A 17,837-nucleotide genomic window follows, 5' to 3' on the forward strand; every position below is an offset into this window, starting at 1 on the left:
GATATAACCTAGGGGACACAATGAAAATAATTTAACTCCCCTCAATGTCAACACTTATTTCTTTGCATTGATGTGCGACTATAGAGTTGATGAACTCCGGCGATATGCAAATTCCTTGCTGCAGACATTGCAGAGGACTTTATTTTCAACACTTTATTTTTATCAACACCATCAGGCCGTTTTTTAAAAAAAGTAAATGTTCCAATCAATGATCCAGGCAGCACGTTTTCTTCTCTCTCCTTCATTTTACAGTCTAATTTTTACTGACTAGAACGGCTCGTGGTCAAAGATCATACGGAATCGATTAATCTGCACTAATTTTTTTAATCAGTTTTTTTTTTTTCTCAAATTAATTAATCAAAATTAATCAGTTATTTTGACAACCCTAATCTAAACCAAACTTGGTACATAGACTTCAGACCCCATCCTGAGGACGCACAATACATTTGGAGTCTTTTGACCACTAGGGGGGCGCTATAATCACAGGAAGTAGGCTCATATCTCAGCAATGCATTCACATATGGAAACCAAACTTGGTATATGGACTCAGGACCCGATCCTGAGGACGCACAATACATTTGGTGTACTTTGACCACTAGGGGCGCTATAATTAGGATGACTTTCTCGTATTGACACCAAACTTGGTACGTTGATTCGTGATCCTAAGGACCCACAATACATTTGGTTACGTTTGACCACTAGGGGCGGTATGATTAGCACTTTCACCTATCGCAACCAAACTTGGTATGTGGACTTGGGACTACATCCTGAGGATGTACAATTAATTTGGTGTGCTTTGACCACTAGGGGCACTATATTTGTTAACACTTTCACCGATTGAAACTAAACTTGGTATGTGGAGTCATGACCCCATATTAAGACTGCACAATTATTTTGGTGACCTTTGACCACTAGGGGTGCTATAATTATCAACACTTTCACCGATTTAAACCAAACTTGGTATGTGGAGTCATGACCCCATATTAAGACTGCATAATTATTTTGGTGACCTTTCACCACTAGGGGTGCTATAATTATCAACACTCACTGATTTGAACCAAAATTGGTATGTGGTCTTAGGAGTACATCTTGAGGACACACAATAAATTCGGTGACCTTTGAGTCCAGTCCAGTCCAATCCCAGTGTTGTGCGTGAACGAGTTCAAAAGAACGCGTTCATTGAACACGCTCATTTTTTCGTGAACGTTGAACTGAACGCAACACATTTTTTTAATAAAGAACTTGAACGTGAATTAGTTCACATTATGTGTCATGAACGGCAGACATCACTGTAAATGAACGTCGGAATTTGTTTTCCATTGAAAACTGAGTGACATCTGTTTTCTCTTTTAAAACGCAACGAGAGAAAGTTCCTCCCTCCTGTATTCTCGCTGGTGCCGCTTAAATCATGTATCACCAGACAGAAATGGTTTTGACATTGTGTGCGCAATGCATTGCGGGCAACGTAGTGTCCGGCTGAGAATAGTTGAATAGCATACTGGCTTCCGCACAACGTTACCCGTGATGAATTGCAGCAGAGCGGGGTAGGCATAGCAACGCCGCGTAGCAGGGAACGACGAGAGCACGGAGGGCTGGAGGAGCGAGAGAGAGAGACAGACCTATGACGAGAGTGAGAGAAAGCGCTGCAATTTTTTTTAAAAATGGCTACTGGAAGTGATGGCATGGAGACTGGTCTACCTTGTCTGTAGGCCTACTGCTGCAAGTTTCATCACCTGGATAAGAAACCCACAATTGCAGTGTCATGAGCAAATGTCTACAATGAGCAGCTTCAAAGAAAGTATAGTGATTTCTAGCTCGTAGTGTGAAAAACGTATTTATTTGAATATCTCACGAAAAAAGTAAAATGAACTGAACTTTGAACTAGTTCAGAATTAAAATTGTGAACTTTGAACGTGAACTGTCAATCCAAAACTGAAACCAATCCAATCCCAACTTCTGCTCAACTGCTTACGTGCTTGGCCCCCTCATTGCTGCTTGCAGCTATAGCTGCGAGGCAACCCATAGTGATTCTATGTGTTCTTATTATTATTATAACAAAACACTCATTTGCCATTGAACCATACAGTAAAAAGTTGGGAAATTTGGCACATTGATTCAGTATAGTCATATGATTAATTTCACTAAGTTTCATGAAATAACACACACGTTTGTAGCCCCATTGGTGATGAACTCTAACTTTAATATGCATAAAGACTGAACCAAGAAAATTAATATATCAATGCACAACCCCAAAAAAATGAATGCTATATGAAATATGAAAAGGAAAAAATAATAGCCTAGAATAGATCATCAGAGCAGCCGCTCCACAAATGTGTCTTGATTAATTAACGTGTCTCCGCAACCCTGTCTATCACATCATCAGCATTCAAGTTCATTAGGACCTCTTTCTCTGTCGCCATCAGCATAAAGGCCTCCAAATTATCCTGTGACAATCGTGTCCTTAGGCGATTCTTGATGAATTTAAGAGTGGAAAAACTCTGTTTGCATGCCACTTGAGTACATGACAGTGTTGGTAGAAATGTATACGCTAACCATATATTGTTGTAGGCACAGGTAAAGAGGTTTAACTGCTGGAGAAGGAAATAGCAACAGATTGCACAATTCTTGCAGGTAGCACATTTGTACTGTATACTCGTTTAGACGCATTCGGCTTTGAAATTCTCAGAATTCATTGCTTCATATAACTTTTTGTAAACCAATAATAAAATAAAAGATACAGGCATATTTATTGTATTTCAATTTCAAACAATGCACTTTTTTTTTTAAAACATTTGATTGAATAAGGCTACAAAAGAATGTAGACTGATGTAAATATTGAGGGTCACCATGACTGTAGTATAAAGACTCATATCTGGTATAAATACTGATCAGTTTCGTTTATGTAGGAAGAAGAGGGGTGTTAGAGATAAATGGCTAATTTGAAGCCATTTAACACTATTGATGCTTGATAGTTGGCCGAGAGATAGAAGGAGCCACACGAACCTGACACACATGCCACCCCATGATTAGCCGGCCCAAACGGCCCACGAGAGGCTGCGGCCCTTCTGCCACCTGCCCAAAGTATCTATCTCTATCTCCAAATGCCAGACCGTCCAGACAGTCACTGCTGTGTTCAGTGTAATGGTGTGTCCATTATCACGCCAAAACCCGCCGTTTCATATGGAAAGCGGCAAGGTGTAGTTAGCCCTTTCACTACGTTTGGTTAAATAGTATTATTTGTTTGTGTGTTATATGTGGCTTATATAGTACGGATATGCAGTACCGGAATTGAAGATAGATAGATAGTTACTTACTTACTTTCTTTCTTTCTTTCTTTATTGATCCCCAAGGGGAAATTCAAGTTTCCCCTTGGGGACTGAGCCTGTAATTCAGTGTGCATTGTAAGGTGCTCTATGAGAACGAGTGTCACGGTGATTGTGCAAATAAGTAAGTCCAACAGTGCATGCAGAGAAGTCTATCTCTCCTCTACCCACAGTTCAATGGCCCTAGGGCAAAATTACTTCCTCAGTCTGTCAGTTGTGCATGACAGTGAGCAAAGTCTCCAGCTGATCAAGCTCTTCTGCTTTATAATAGTGCTGTGGAGTGGATGACATTCATTGTCCAAGATGCTGATCAGTTTGTTCAGGGTCCTTTTGTCTGATATTGAAGTGATGCACCCCAGTTCGGCTCCCACAACAGAGCCAGCTTTCCTTACCAGCCTATCTAGTTGCCCAGCATCCTTCTTCTTTGTGCTTCCACCCCAGCTTACCACAGCATAGAACGCTGGCAACAACAGACTGGTAAAACATCCCGAGGAGCTTAGTGCAGACATTGAAGGACTGCAGCCTCCTCAGAAAGTATAGCCTGCTCTGCCCTTTCTTGTAGGGTGATTCATTATTGGCTGACCAGTCCCGTTTATTGTCCAGGTGTAAGCCCAGATACTTGTAGGTGTTTACCACCTCCACATTGACCCCATCAATGGAGGCTGGTAGCAGAGCGGGCTTTGACCTGCGGAAATTCACCACCATCTCCTTGGTCTTTGAAGTGTTGAGCTGAAGGTGGTTGAGTTTGCACCATTGCACAAAGTCCTCCACCATGTACTCCTCCTCTTGCTCGTCCCTGATACAGCCCACAATTGCAGTATCATCAGAGAACTTCTGCATGTGGCATGACTCAGTGTTGTAGCATAAGTCAGATGTGTACAGGGTGAACAGGACTGGCGAGAGCAGTTACCTGTAATCCAGGATACCAGATGAGTGTCCACACCCATCTGCAAGATCTTGTCTCTCAGTCTGGGGGGTTGGATGGTGTTAAAAGCACTTGAGAACATTATTCTCACAGCACTTTTCCCCTTGTCTAGGTGAGAATGTGTCCTGTGTAGGAGATAAGTGATGGCATCGTCCACTAGGGCTGGGCGATATGGCTGAAAACTGTATCACGATATAAGTATTTCATATCAGTCGATATCGATAATTATTGATTTTTTTTTAATCTATTTTAGAAAAGGACCAGAAGGGGGGGAAAAGTTACATTTAAACAATTTTATTATAAAATTAACCAATTCCTCTGATTCTAATCACCTCAGTTATCAATCAGAGCAAACAGGGGAAAGAAATAGCAACACAATCATGAAAAACACTCAAATAAATAAATGCGCACATACGTCTGAATGAAAAGCAGCACTGGTTGAAGCCTGGAAATATTGTAAACAAAGTAGCTTAATTTGCTAGTTTATCGTCTACTGGTACTGTTCAGTTTCCCCACGTGTGTTTAAGTTTCAAATTAATACTTTTTCTCCTTGGGACTGGCCCGTTTGAGTCTTGGAAAATACTTTTCCATTTGCATCGGGATTGAGATGATTAGAACTTAGCAGTCAATTTGAATGCAACAGTTTTTAACAAATTCGTGCAGCATACTAATGATGCTAACCAGATTTAATAGCAATTTAGCAGTCGTCTTGCACGATTGTGAATGTTTCATGTGCATGCTGAGGAGGAATGCACCTGTTGAGAGGGAGAGAGAGAGTGCGCAAGGGGCAAGGACTCATTGAGAGTCTGTGTTGAGGTAGGCCTACTTCTATCGCCTAGGCTACTCTGGTCGAGTTGCACATAGCTACAATGCAAGATATATTTAGCTTATTATTTATGGACAACGTAAGGCCAGAGGTGTGTGTTGCTTTTAATTATCGAATGTTCTACCGAACGTATTTTTTATTGATATCGATTACATGTCTATTGCGATACATATCGCTATCGTTTTATCGCCCAGCCCTATCGTCCACGCCCACTTTCTCCTGGTATGCAAACTGTAGCGGGTCTAGTGCATGGCGTACCTGGGGTCTGAGTATGCACAAGACCAGTCGCTCCATTGTCTTCATCACGTGTGATGTTAGAGCGACAGGCCTGCAGTCATTAAGCTCACTTAGGTGTGGCTTCTTAGGGATGGGGATGAGACATGATGTCTTGGGACTCATCCGAGACGGAGACTCAGGTTGAAGATGTGCTTTAGTGGCTCCCCCAGTTCAGCAGCACAGACCTCGAGCAGCCTTGTCAGTCAGTCAGACACACCCCTTCCCCTCCCCCATCATCACGGCAGATCAGGTCAAAGGACAGCGGGCGTCTGGGGTGGTGTCTGAGGGGGTTGTCGGGTGGCTGGAGACTGATGGTTGTTGACTGCAGCCATTGTCACCATGTGGGGGAGGGGTGAGAGAGCCTCTGATGATGGGGGTGAGTGTTGCACTGAGAGTTAGGGGAGAGGTGTGGGTTGGGCAGGCAAGCAAGCAAGAGCAGTGTCTGAGTCAGCAGGGGATGGTGGACAGACCACTGCCATTGGAGCTGGAGCAGGGCAGTCAAACCTGTTGTAGAAGTGGTACAGTTGGTTCGCCCTGTCCAGATCTCCCTCCACAGAGCTGCTGCTCTTCTTAAGGACAGTGATGGTCTTCATACCATCCCATACCTAATTAATGTTGTTCTTCTGCAACTTCTGTTCCACCTACCTTCTGTAGTCCTCCTTCGCCTCTATCAGCTTTTAAACTACACCACAGACTTTAGCCTACTACACGCTCTCAAGTGGCGACAAGGAGAGAGTAAAGCATCTGCAAGTGATTTTGCACTGTGGACACACACCGAAAGATAGAAACAAGACTTGTCACGCTTGGCGCCACAATGGGCTGGGTATAGGGCCCATGGAATGTAGATGGTGCAACCATACGGCTTCTCTTTGGAGGAGTTTCTTCTCTATATCTCTCTCTATATATGTTTTTCCCATTGACATGGGCTAAAATTAACTAGGTGTGTATTGGAGACACTGGGCACTCCGTTTCTAATGAATGGCGTATATGGCCCAATGTGTCAGAGCGCCCAGTGGCCATTCACTGCAGTTCGGTTACAGGTGTCACTAATTACCTCAGACAGCCAGCCTAAAAAACAAGAAAGTCGGGTACTGATGAAGGCCTAATGGCCTATATTCCTTCGGTTATATTTGTTGTTTGTGTACTCATTTTCAGTAATGAAAGAATAAAGCAAGGAAATATCATGGAAATGTTAGTTTGGCTCTCAAGTATAATTGAATTTATGGTCTTACATTTCTTTGGTCCAGGGTGTAGGCGCTTATCTTCAGAATAGTTTGTACTGAAAAGATATAAACAGCATGAATTTTGCAACATTTCTAATAATCATAATTTGGTAAAGGTTTTAGAGACTTACATTAGAGTGTCTAATTCAAATTCAGGGTTACTCTTCTGCTCTGATAGACACTTTATTCCTGCTCCTAGGGTGTTGAAGTTGAGATACAGCTCCTGCAAGTGTAATTTGTTGTGATCCAGAGCACAGGCCAGAGAACAAACACCATCCTCTTCTATTCCACAACCTGTCAACCTACCAAAACAGACAGTACAGTCAAAGCACGCACATCTTTGATTTAAAACTGGGAGCAGGACTAAAGGCAAATAGTAACATGTAAGAAAAAAAAGTCCCAATAGGACTTGCTCCCAATAGTTCAGTTTCTGCGACGTTTCAGGCCTTTCAACCCTTCCTCAGACCCTCACGTAGAGGGATATTCAGTTTTGCCTTCTGTCTCACAAAAGGAGCACTTGACACACAACAACTGAAAGAGACTACCAGATGTCTGATTTAAAGTTTCTTGATTCTGAATGTAGGCTACTGTAACACAGCTATGCTAGCTGGCATCAATTGAAAGGCATTAACATCTGAAGTAGCCTACTGCAAATGCACCTCTCACATCCCGCCCGTTCCTGCATACAGCTTTCAAAACATGTCCTGCACCACACTCTTTTGCATCGTGACCCCTAACTGTAATTGCATAGTTTACCTTTAAGTGAAGATTGTCAGTAGCGCTACTCATCCCACCGATTACATTTATACATTCTACATGCAATGAGAATACAGGCTAATCATAGGTGACATTAGTATCACTAGGTTATGAAGCAGAAATGAAAGGCAATTTTTAAAGTTTGGTTCCAATGTCTATGGTATCGAACTTGTACTGTGTCGTAAGTTTTTCAACGAACTAAAATCTAGGAAGCAATTCATTGCTTTGATATTTGTTGTAATTTGACCATGTTCTTACCCTAGTGATTGCAGTCTACAGTTTGCATGCTGAAGTCCAGCGGAGAGGAGCATCACTCCAGTGTCCCGCAGGTCATTGTCTTCTAGTTTGAGTCTTATGAGTTTGGAAGTGGGAGATTGTAATACATAGGCTAGATATTCACAGCTGTCTTCTGTTAGGGAGCATTCTGAAAGTCTAGAAGAATGATAACAAGATTGTTCGCTTAGAAATAAACACACGAATTTGGGGCCACATGTAGGCTACTAATATCACATTAATATTATCTTCTCTACACATAACATGCTACCCATGGTCTCAAGGTGACATACACATAATACTAATTTGCAGACTGGCAGTCCAGTGGGAACTACCACAGTTTACAATATAATAGGTGTTGTTGACTGTACTCGTGTTGAAATATAGGCAACAAGACAAGTGGAGAAGTGCTAGCCTGACGAGCCAGACCCACATTAAAATGTAGGGTCTGGAAACTCACCGTTCGCAGTGCTCAGTCCGAGGGGCGGGATAATCAGTTGTCTTACAAATTCCCTCTGCATGCAATAGGACAGCGGCAGCGCTATGAGTCCCATGCGTTTCCCACCAGCAGAGCTAGTTGGCTAGTTCAAACGTTTGCCAACTTAATAAAAGCTTAACTCGTGTCACACTGTTCGCTAGCAGCAACATCCATCTTATTTGTTTTCAAGTAGCAGGGAATTCAAGCCAAACCGTTGCAACTCTGCCATCAATCATTATGTTAAGCCCACCTAACGACTCTATACACGATTTCATTGGCCTGATTAAGTTTCGATTTGTGGAGCTCACAAGCCAACGGAGAGTTGCTAGACTAGCCCTGGCAGCAAATGTAATTTGCTTCTGCTAGGGGCGCGTCTAGATTTCTAGGCTAGAGAAGTGCACTATCACTGTCAAAACATTATCAATGCATTCATTCCTCTTAAGGCTGCTCAATTATGGCAAAAATCATGATAATTATTATTTTGGTCATATTGAAGTCACGATTATTTAACACGATTATTCAATGATTATGAAAACATCATCGATTGTATCTATCTGAAAACGAACAATATAATGAATTAAATTTCAAATATAATTCAAACAAATTATACAAACAAAAAACAAATAAATAGAGTACATACAATACCACTATAAAGCAAAGGGGAGCAATGGATTCATAACTCAAAACAAAATCAAAGCATTGTTGTAAAACGGAATGCACCAAACCAATCATTATATTTCAATTATGTTACACTTGTGTGAAGGTTTCAGGGATTCAAACCAGGATTTTTTCATTCAGAAAAGAAACTGTATTTTAACGTTCCAGACTGTATATTAAAGGAGAAATCCAGCGATTTTTCACATATCTCCGTGTCTCGAAGTCACCGAAACCGAAAACAATCAGTTTTACCTAGCTGGAGTTGCTAGTTCCAGCAGCTAAAGCAGCAAGGCAACTACTGAGCTACACTGTGGGGGCATGTCTGTGAGCCCCCATGTTCATGCCCCCGCTGTAGCTGCCTGGCTCCTATAGCTATTGGAACTAGCATCTCAAACTTGTTTCTAGGACTTAAAGGAACCATATGTAAGATTGTGGCCAAAACTGGTACTGCAATCACTTTCAAAATACTGAAGAGCGGTGTATCCCCTCCCCCTCCCCCCTGACTCGAGGTTGCCAACCCTGATGGCGAAACACTACTGACTTCGTGATTAGTAGATAGGTGGAGGGTGGCGCATCAGGCCAAAACACAACATGACATGACAAAACACAACATCAACATCAGTTGAGGACTGCATCTTCACTTTTTAAATGACAATATCCTGGCCGGACTACTGTTGTCAGTGTTTGCACTGTGTTTATTGACTGGGTGAGTTTGCGTGTGTGCGTGGTTAAAAGTTAATTGAAGAGAGTGCGTGGGTTTGTGTTTGACTGTGTAGCTGTGAGTGAGCGTGTGTGTGTGTAGCATAATCTACGTGTCTGTCTGTCTGTTGGTTTGTCTTGTATTGTCACTTATCGTTTCTGTAAGTTGGGGTTATTGTGGGTTTTGTTTCCCTGTTCTTTCCTTTTATTAATTTGGGGAATATGTAATCAGTATTGGCTTGGGCAAATTCCATCTGATGCAGTAGTACAGGATTACATGTGGGCCTCTTGTTTTCTGTTGAAGTTGTTTCCTTTTGCTGTGCCCCTTATTTGGTGAATTGATTTTTTGTTTTTAATTTTTTCTGTGTATGCCGGGTCATGGCCCTTGTATGGTTTGCCGTGCTGTGAAGAACTAACTTTTGAGTGTCCATATTGCACTGCTGCACTTTCACCTCTGGGCCTATTCACTGTTGTACTGATTATGTGAGTGTTTCTTGTTTGTGTTACCTGGTCATGAGCATTTAATACAATTTATGTATTTTGAGGAATCCTACATCTCTTGCCCTCATTCATTCATTCATTCATTCGAGTGACCTGTGGTGGGAAACTTTGTAGAGTGCTTGGGGAAACTAAGTAGGATCCAAATTCTGGTATTAGGGACTTGGTTCTGCCACAATTACTTTTGTAGGAAATTAGTTATTATTTTTCAGGTAGGTAAAAGTTATTATGTTTGGAGAATTATTACGTTTGTGGGATTATTAGCCTATGTTTAAAAATTGTGTCTGTTTACCCGGTTGTGATGCAATAATGTGTTCATAATTCTTTTTCCGGGACCAACTGGTCCCAGAGTCGCTCGTTTTCTTTCATAGACGGTAAAAGAAAGTATTTTTTTCCACTATACAGAGTAGCCTATAAGAAAATTCTACTACAACCCCTGGCAAAATTATGGAATCACCCCTTTTGGAAGATGTACGATGATGGTAAATCGGTAACGCCTGAAGCCTCAGCCTCATGTCCGGTCAGCTCCACCACCACCAGAGAAAAAGCTGAAGTGTCAGGCGCATCTGTCAGAATCAGTGATGTTGGAAGTGGTGGTGCGGGGTGTGCGGTCGTACCAAGACACTTGTCATTTTCCGTGTAGACAGACCCATGGCTACACTGGACATGCAACTGTGTTCTGTTCCCAGAGCATGCTTTCTCTGTCTATTATCTGCAGGGTCAGGGCCTCCTCGACGAGAAGATTGCTGGTTCATGGATAATTTGTGGTGCAATTAAATGGTATCATTGAACCACGGAAAGAAAAAGAAATTAAACATTTTCCAGAATAGGAAATCTTTCTTAATTTAGTGTTACCAAATAAAGAGGCATAGCATTAGGGGGTAGTGGTGTGGGCGCTCATTCAATGTGTGTGCACATCTGCGCAAGTGAAACTGTTGAAACACTGGAGATAAAGTGGGCAGCAGCAACAAACAACGTAGCCTATTTAAAACAACGAGCGAAGCGGATTCTCGCTGTCCATGAAAACAGCATAGAGACTGGCTAGATCTTTAAATGACACTAATTAACCCCTAGAACCCGTTTGACGCAAAGTGCGTCAAAAACACACCCTTTCTTCTCTGTTACATTGCTCCGCGACTGTTTATCACAACGAGATAAAACATTTATTGCCTGACAGAGAAGAAGTGGAGCTTTCCAAAGAGACTACGCACTTGTCTGTACGATCAAGTATGAAAATGTTTTAAAAAAATCATGAAATTAAATCAAATTGCATCATATTTACAGTCTATACTTCTCTGCGTTCACCTGCGCACCCATTACTTTCGTTTGAATTACTCGCGAACCCATGATCGCATAGATATGGCAAGCATATCAGATGAAAGAGGAGAAACAGGGCTATCCATTGGTACTATGGATATCGATCTTTCTGGCTTATAAAAACAGACGAAGTGACTGCAAAATATTAACGTCATGTACACAAACCAACACTGCACACCCATTACTCTCGGAGTAATTACTCGCGGACCCGTGATCGAATATATATGCCACGTATGTTAGCTCTGTGTCTCCTCTTTCATCTATCATTTGATACCAAATACATCCTTCTGGGTTATAAAACAGACGAAGTGACAGCAAAATAATAACTTCATATAGCTGGACTTACCCCACGTTTTTGTCTGTTTTTGTGACAAAGCATGTTTATAATCCAACGCTATCGTGTGTTTCTCTATGGCAAAACATGTTCATAATCCGGTTTTGAGATCCTAGCAAATTCCTGCATGGCATCCAATTCAAGGCTCACATTGCATCCCAATTTGTTCAACAAAGAAACACCTTTTTTGCCTTTACTTCGTTCATGGCAATGCAGTAAAAAGTTGAGAATCATGAGTGCATACACCAGTGTCACACATGCTAACAGGGAAACTTGGGTCAAGTCAGGTCAGATCAGTTCGTGTCACAGATATGGAGCGCAGAATGGTCATTTTTCAAAGCTAAATAAAAAATGGCATTTATTTCTGTAAATCACACACCACATATTTCTGTAAATTGCTCAGCTCCAGAGTATCCCTCCAACATGGCAATTATATTGCCTGTTTCAGGACAGTCTGCCCTACACACACATGAAATGCATGTAGAGCTATGAGCTTGCTGTGGTGAGATACAGGTCAAAATATAAGAATTTATATAATATGATTTTTATATTTTAATTCTTTAAAAATCGAAATAAATCAATGCTAGTACTAATACATGAAATGATGGCAGATCTGGATAGCCTAGACTCTGCTGAAAAAAACAATATATAATATGTGTGTGTGGCACTTACAATGACCAGAATAAATCCTTATGAATAAAGGTAGTGAAAATGCCCTAAAAACAGCTTAGGGTTCTAAGGGTTAAGCATGTTTAAGTTAGGCTAATGAACATGTTGCATTCTATATGGCCTGATTGTCATTCTGTAAGCTATATACAGTGGACATTACTTCAAATTGGCCAGCTTCCCTCGAAGTTCGCACGTGACCTCATGCGGGATCACGCGACTTTAATTTTTATTTCTCCAGTGACGCTGGAACGACGCTGTAACAACCCAAACAACCGCCAGATGGCTCTGGTGAGCAGGGTGTCTTGTAAAAACAAATGGAGCCTGGAAAACCCTACACAGACTTCTCTACAGACTTTAGCAGACTGGTTTAGAAATAATTTAAGAGCCAGAAATAAGCCTGCCCTGCCCTAATAAAGAAATATTTGGTTAAAGGGATTATCCGGAGTAAAATGCACTTTAGATCAATTTACGGATGATTGGGAGTACAAACGTTGAGTTGACATCAAAATCATGTCATTCGAATGTGTTTTGAGAAAGTTTGATTTTACCGTTTTTAGTCAAAACTCGTTAGCCTGGAAGTGACCCGGGCATGTCATTTCGCCACTACAAAACGCTGTTTTTATACCTCTTCTACAGTTCCAAACAACATTACACTTGCGTGGTAGTGAGTAGAGGGTCCCTAAAGCCAAACCGAAGTATTCCGAGGTCTTTATGTGGTTGGATAGAGAGTCCAGAATGAATTTCATCAAGCCAGTACCTTTCCGGAAATGTTGCTGTTGCAGTTGCTATCTTTAGGGGAAAGTCTGTAGGAGTCGATTGCCGAGTGTGGAGTAACACGCTCTGGAAATTCACATCACGTGACATTTCAAAATTCCAACCTGTTAGTAAGCTAGGGTTTGCTGTTGCATACAACTTCATTTCAATTTCGAAAGAAATACTGGACTATGTTTTTTTTTTTTTTTTAAAAACGGCGATGAAATTGTGAATTTCCAGAGTGTGTTACTCCACACTCGGCAATCGACTCCTACGGACTTCCCCCTAAAGATGGCGCTGGTGGTATGCCGCCGGTGGCGTGCCACTTGTGGTCTGCCGTTGGACCACCATATTTTTAAATTTAACTTGTCACAAATATTAAGAAAGGTTAATAAAATGAAATGTGGGGTATAACTGAACAAATGGAAAAGATTTTAGACCAATAGTGGAATATATTGGGCAATTTGTCTGCAACCCACCAGCGGACCGCCAGAGAACCAATGAGCAAAATGCCAGCGGACAGCCAGCTATGCCCCCAGTGGACTGACAGTGGTCCACCAGCCTCTGGCTATCTGGGTTTAGGCTACTTCATTAGCGGTTTATTTTTTGGGGTGTTTTTCATTTAAAGGTTTGACTTCATGCTTATTCAGTAGAGAATTTAGTGCTCTCCCCAGTCCCAGACATTCACATTGCATGTTTGTTTGTAATGGATGCAACTGCGAGATACGCGCTTCACCATGACTGCAATGAGTTGTTAACAGACAACAGTTTCATTTGTCCCAGCCAGGAGGGACGAATGAAACAAAACACACGTTCAACTTCTCCTTAAATAACTCTTGAACGGTTTTGTTCAGAGCTATACATGCAACTGTATTTGACAGAGGACAGATGTATGTTGCTAGTGACAAAATATTAACTTTCAGTGTTTTACGATGTCTTTGTAAATTACGTTTAATTAAAAAGTGTTTCATTCGTCCCGGTTCTCCCCTATGCTCTGGCTGTCATTAGACGGAGGAGGAGCGCACAGTCTACTTGGCTTTTCATAATTAGAGCTGCAGCAGCATGCAGCTCAGAATTAATCATTACAAACTGTGTTCATAGCCAGAAACTGTGCTTTTGTTTTACTAATGATTCAAAATAATATAAAAAAAAAGTCAGTTTGGGTTTTCGGAACACATATTTCATTATGCTCACTCATTATTTGAATGATGGGCTATGGATACATTACTTAAGAAGCAAAAAAACAAAACTTAATTTCCCTTCATTTCCCATTATCTAATTTTCGGGAAAAGTATTAAACCCTACAGCAAGTAGCCTGCCTTGGTAGGGACGTTTGAATCATGTACAGTAAATCTGACATCAAATCAACTGAAGCACTTCAAAATAAACGTTCAAATAAATCCCAGAGTTCGGTTTCGTTAAGGTTACATTTTTTTACCTAATTTACATCTGCATTGGATGAAGTTTTTACTGGAAGGGACCGAAATCCTATTTTTAATCTATTTCCTAATGTTTCGGGCCTACCCGTGCACGCCCTTTTCCTCCTCTCTTAGGTTTAAAGGGTAAAGGGTAAACAGGGCCTACAACAAAAGCGTCAATAAATGGCAATAATAAAGTGTCGACAATAATAAAATGTCCATAAGGCTAAAGGCTCTTAAATGTAGAGCAGAGAGAATCCTTGGGATTGGTGACTTTTTTTCTGTAAGAAATCTCTGCAGCGGCTCTCGCAACTCAAACACTCTGGCCAGTGACCTGCTAAAGATGATTGTTTTTTGTTGCTCATTCTAGCAGTTTAGCTAACTTCGTGTGACACTACCGTTCGCCAAGAACTGATCAAGTGAAGTGAGCTGACCTGAGGCTGCGCAGCACTGAAGGCAATACTGTATGTAAAGTGTTGAAGGCGGGACAGACAGACATAAAAAAATAGACCTTGCAAAATGCAAACATGCGTGCAATCAAACAACTGAATATAGGCCTATGCCATGTAAAAACCTGACATTATTGCGAATTAAATTTAATTTAGTTTGCATGCTTTTTTTTTTTTAACTCATGTCGTAGGCTACGGTTAGGAATGTCCCACGGCCCGCCCGGTGGTTGGGGACCGCTGCTGTAGGACACTTATACCACCTCAGGATTGCTACAGGACACTTATACCACCTCAGGACAGTCCGACTGGCTCTAGCACATGGTGACCTCATACACTGAGTAGCATTTTCTTGCACCTGGTACCTCTGACAAAATTGAAACACTTGGAGCGGGAAGTCTTGCGTGTTGTATGCAATAATTCGTTGATCTTGTCAACACAGTCTTTCATTTCCTTCCTGCCCACATCCTGTCTATTTTGGGTAGGCCTAGGAGTTGCGTGACCAACTTTTCTCGGGGGAGAAACCCCTAAATCCCCTCTTACATAGGACATTTCATGTCTGGGCTTAAGTGTCCAATGTGTTGAGCTCCTAGCAATGTGCCTGCCTAGTCCTACCATGCGCAAAAGCTCAATTTAATTGTAAATTCTGTGCAACATATGCATACTTTTCTATTGTTTCAACCAGCCTGTTGTCCATAGCCTGTCAAGAGAGTGGCGGCGGAACGATTTTAAGGCTATTTCGCATACTCAATGGTGCTATTTCACACGCATTATAGCGACTCCCACTCACCGGGGTTAGGTGGAAGGTGTTAACAGACGATTGGCGTAGCCTACAGTGGACAAGGGCCGTCAAAATTGCTCAAAAATGACGTTAGAATTTTCCCTCTAAAATAAACACATGTATTTGAATATATTGGAATATCTAGGCTATATTATTTGAACATTATGTCAGTGATGCGCATCACGTCATCTGTTTTTAACTTTTTGGAAACTTTTGAATTAACTGAAAGAAGATAAATATTTTTCGTTAGTTTTGGAAGTTTCTGTTTACGTAGCCTACAATGGCCAAAGCCGAAATTACTCCTTTTGAAACAATGAGTGAGCAGGCCACGCGTTTGTATGGTTATATTGCTTGACAGGGGGGGATCCCAAGCAGCTTTCAGCCATAAGGCTACTTTGAGAACATTTCCTAATTCACCCGACACTGATATTCAAAATGTTGAAAACTATTTCGGCATAGCCTATAAGCAGTTTAATTAAATGTAATGTTAGTTGTAAACAAACGGGCTACTTGGTGAGGCTTGGCCTGACAGATGCGCTCGTCTTAGAGAAAAATCTTCATGATATAACTGACCGCCCGATTCACCTTGGCAGGGGGGCAGGGGGGGCCATCAGACATTTGTGCCCAGGGGTCTATGAATTGTTAATCCGGCCCTGCCCCCAACAAATCGCACCTTCCCACCTCTGGGACAGCTTAAAAGAAGTCGAGAGGACTCCTAACTCACTATTCACAAACCGTTTTGTGGCATTTCACGTCGCAATGTTTTGAAATCCTATGCGGCTACAGGAGCTTCCAATCGCGAGGAAGCAATTTTGCATTGTAGGCATAACTAACATGCAATTACGCCACCAACAACAACCAAAACTAGGCTACTCACTGTCAACACGTAAATTAAATGTAACATTATTGTGAATCAAATTAAAATGTTCTCCTCTTTGCAAACGTAGGCATAGGCATAGTGACCGATTAATTTAATAATGTTACAAAGATACTGCATCAATCCGTATGTTTCATTAGGCTACTAGGCTATTTGTTTTGCCTTACTCTTGATTCATTTAGGCTAGGCCTTTTTATTCAGTTATTCATCATCTTCCGTCCTTGTGTAGCGCACACATTCTCAGACCTGTTACCTGTCACTCATCATCGTAGGCCTAAGGGAGGTGTTTGGAATTATTCCCGTGTTACAATCATCAGCCAATCAAGATGGTCACTTCAGTCAAGCTCGTGCATGAGTAATGACGTCATCCATAGCAAAGAAGACTCACTCTTAGTTTAGGAGTTGTCATTTTTCCTTACTAAGAGTAGGTCTGAAAGGCTTTGTGAATAACTTAATAAGAGAAACTCCTAGCTAAAATATTTTATTGCTATTTAGGAGTACTCCTAGTGGTAAGATAAAAGGCTTGATATGGCCCCTGGTGTCTAACGCATAGCCCATTTACACAAACTAATGGTTTAGTTGTTATTTCATTGTTATGTAGCCAGGGACTACGCCCCCAATTAATTACATGGGCCGGCCCCATAATTTACATCACACCAGCATAAATCACTTCCTCATTTAGCTTAGGCCTTAAATCGCTAGCAGCGTTTGGATGTTGGTGTGTTGCTCGGCTCTTTCGGAATATAATCCCTCTCCCCCCCACCCCGATCGCTGCAAGGAAGCCTCACTTAGCCATGGTCACGTGACATGGGCGTTTTGAACCACACTTCGAAACACTTTTCGAAACACTTGCGTTTCGGAAGCTCGACACTGTTTCGAAGCGTCGCATCCCTAAAGGAAGGTAAGCCAGGGTTTATTTAGGTGTCCAGCGGACGCTCGTATTAATGCCCCCTTAATTCACATTTATGCATTCACTCATTAGATTGCAGTTGTTGACGGTGAGCTCCCAGCGAACTCAGCCACATTCCTCCCTTGTTAATAAGGTGTTAATAAGGTGCGTTTTACTCTGAATTTTGACTAGATTCATTGTGTGTGCTAGTTTTAATTAGTCTAATATTATATTCTGGGAATGGTTAACAGGTGGGTTCTGCAACTATGACTGGTCGAATGGGCACTCAGTTTAGCGTGGATGCAAGGTAATACCAGCGTACTGTCATGGGTTGCATTGCGTATCTGTTGCTGTTCGAATGTAATGCTAATGCTACTCCGTTTGCCCTCAGGAAGAGCTACCTAATGCCATTGCTGTTT

At 41.6% G+C, this 17,837-nt stretch overlaps 1 protein-coding gene and 1 long non-coding RNA gene across 4 annotated transcripts in view; one reads left to right on the plus strand and one right to left on the minus strand.

Annotated features, from left to right (window-relative positions):
* The window catches only part of LOC121713681 (NACHT, LRR and PYD domains-containing protein 12-like), an 83,413-nt gene that overhangs the window by 22,196 nt on the left and 43,380 nt on the right, over positions 1-17,837 (minus strand). For 2 of the 3 annotated variants that reach the window (XM_042098513.1, XM_042098512.1), the window contains 3 exons: positions 7,588-7,761; positions 6,705-6,875; positions 6,583-6,629 (listed from right to left, as the gene is read on the minus strand). In XM_042098513.1, coding sequence (XP_041954447.1) covers positions 6,583-6,629; positions 6,705-6,875; positions 7,588-7,761 — 392 coding nt within the window. The remainder of the gene's footprint in view (positions 1-6,582; positions 6,630-6,704; positions 6,876-7,587; positions 7,762-17,837) is intronic. The other variant, XM_042098514.1, reaches the window with a different exon arrangement.
* Positions 2,361-6,463, plus strand: LOC121713683. The gene is made up of 3 exons (XR_006032912.1): positions 2,361-2,517; positions 3,303-3,305; positions 6,451-6,463. It is a non-coding gene; the product is annotated as an uncharacterized LOC121713683 (long non-coding RNA).

This window comes from Alosa sapidissima, chromosome 7 (genome assembly GCF_018492685.1).
Source record: "Alosa sapidissima isolate fAloSap1 chromosome 7, fAloSap1.pri, whole genome shotgun sequence".
Taxonomy (NCBI): Eukaryota; Metazoa; Chordata; class Actinopteri; order Clupeiformes; family Clupeidae; genus Alosa; species Alosa sapidissima.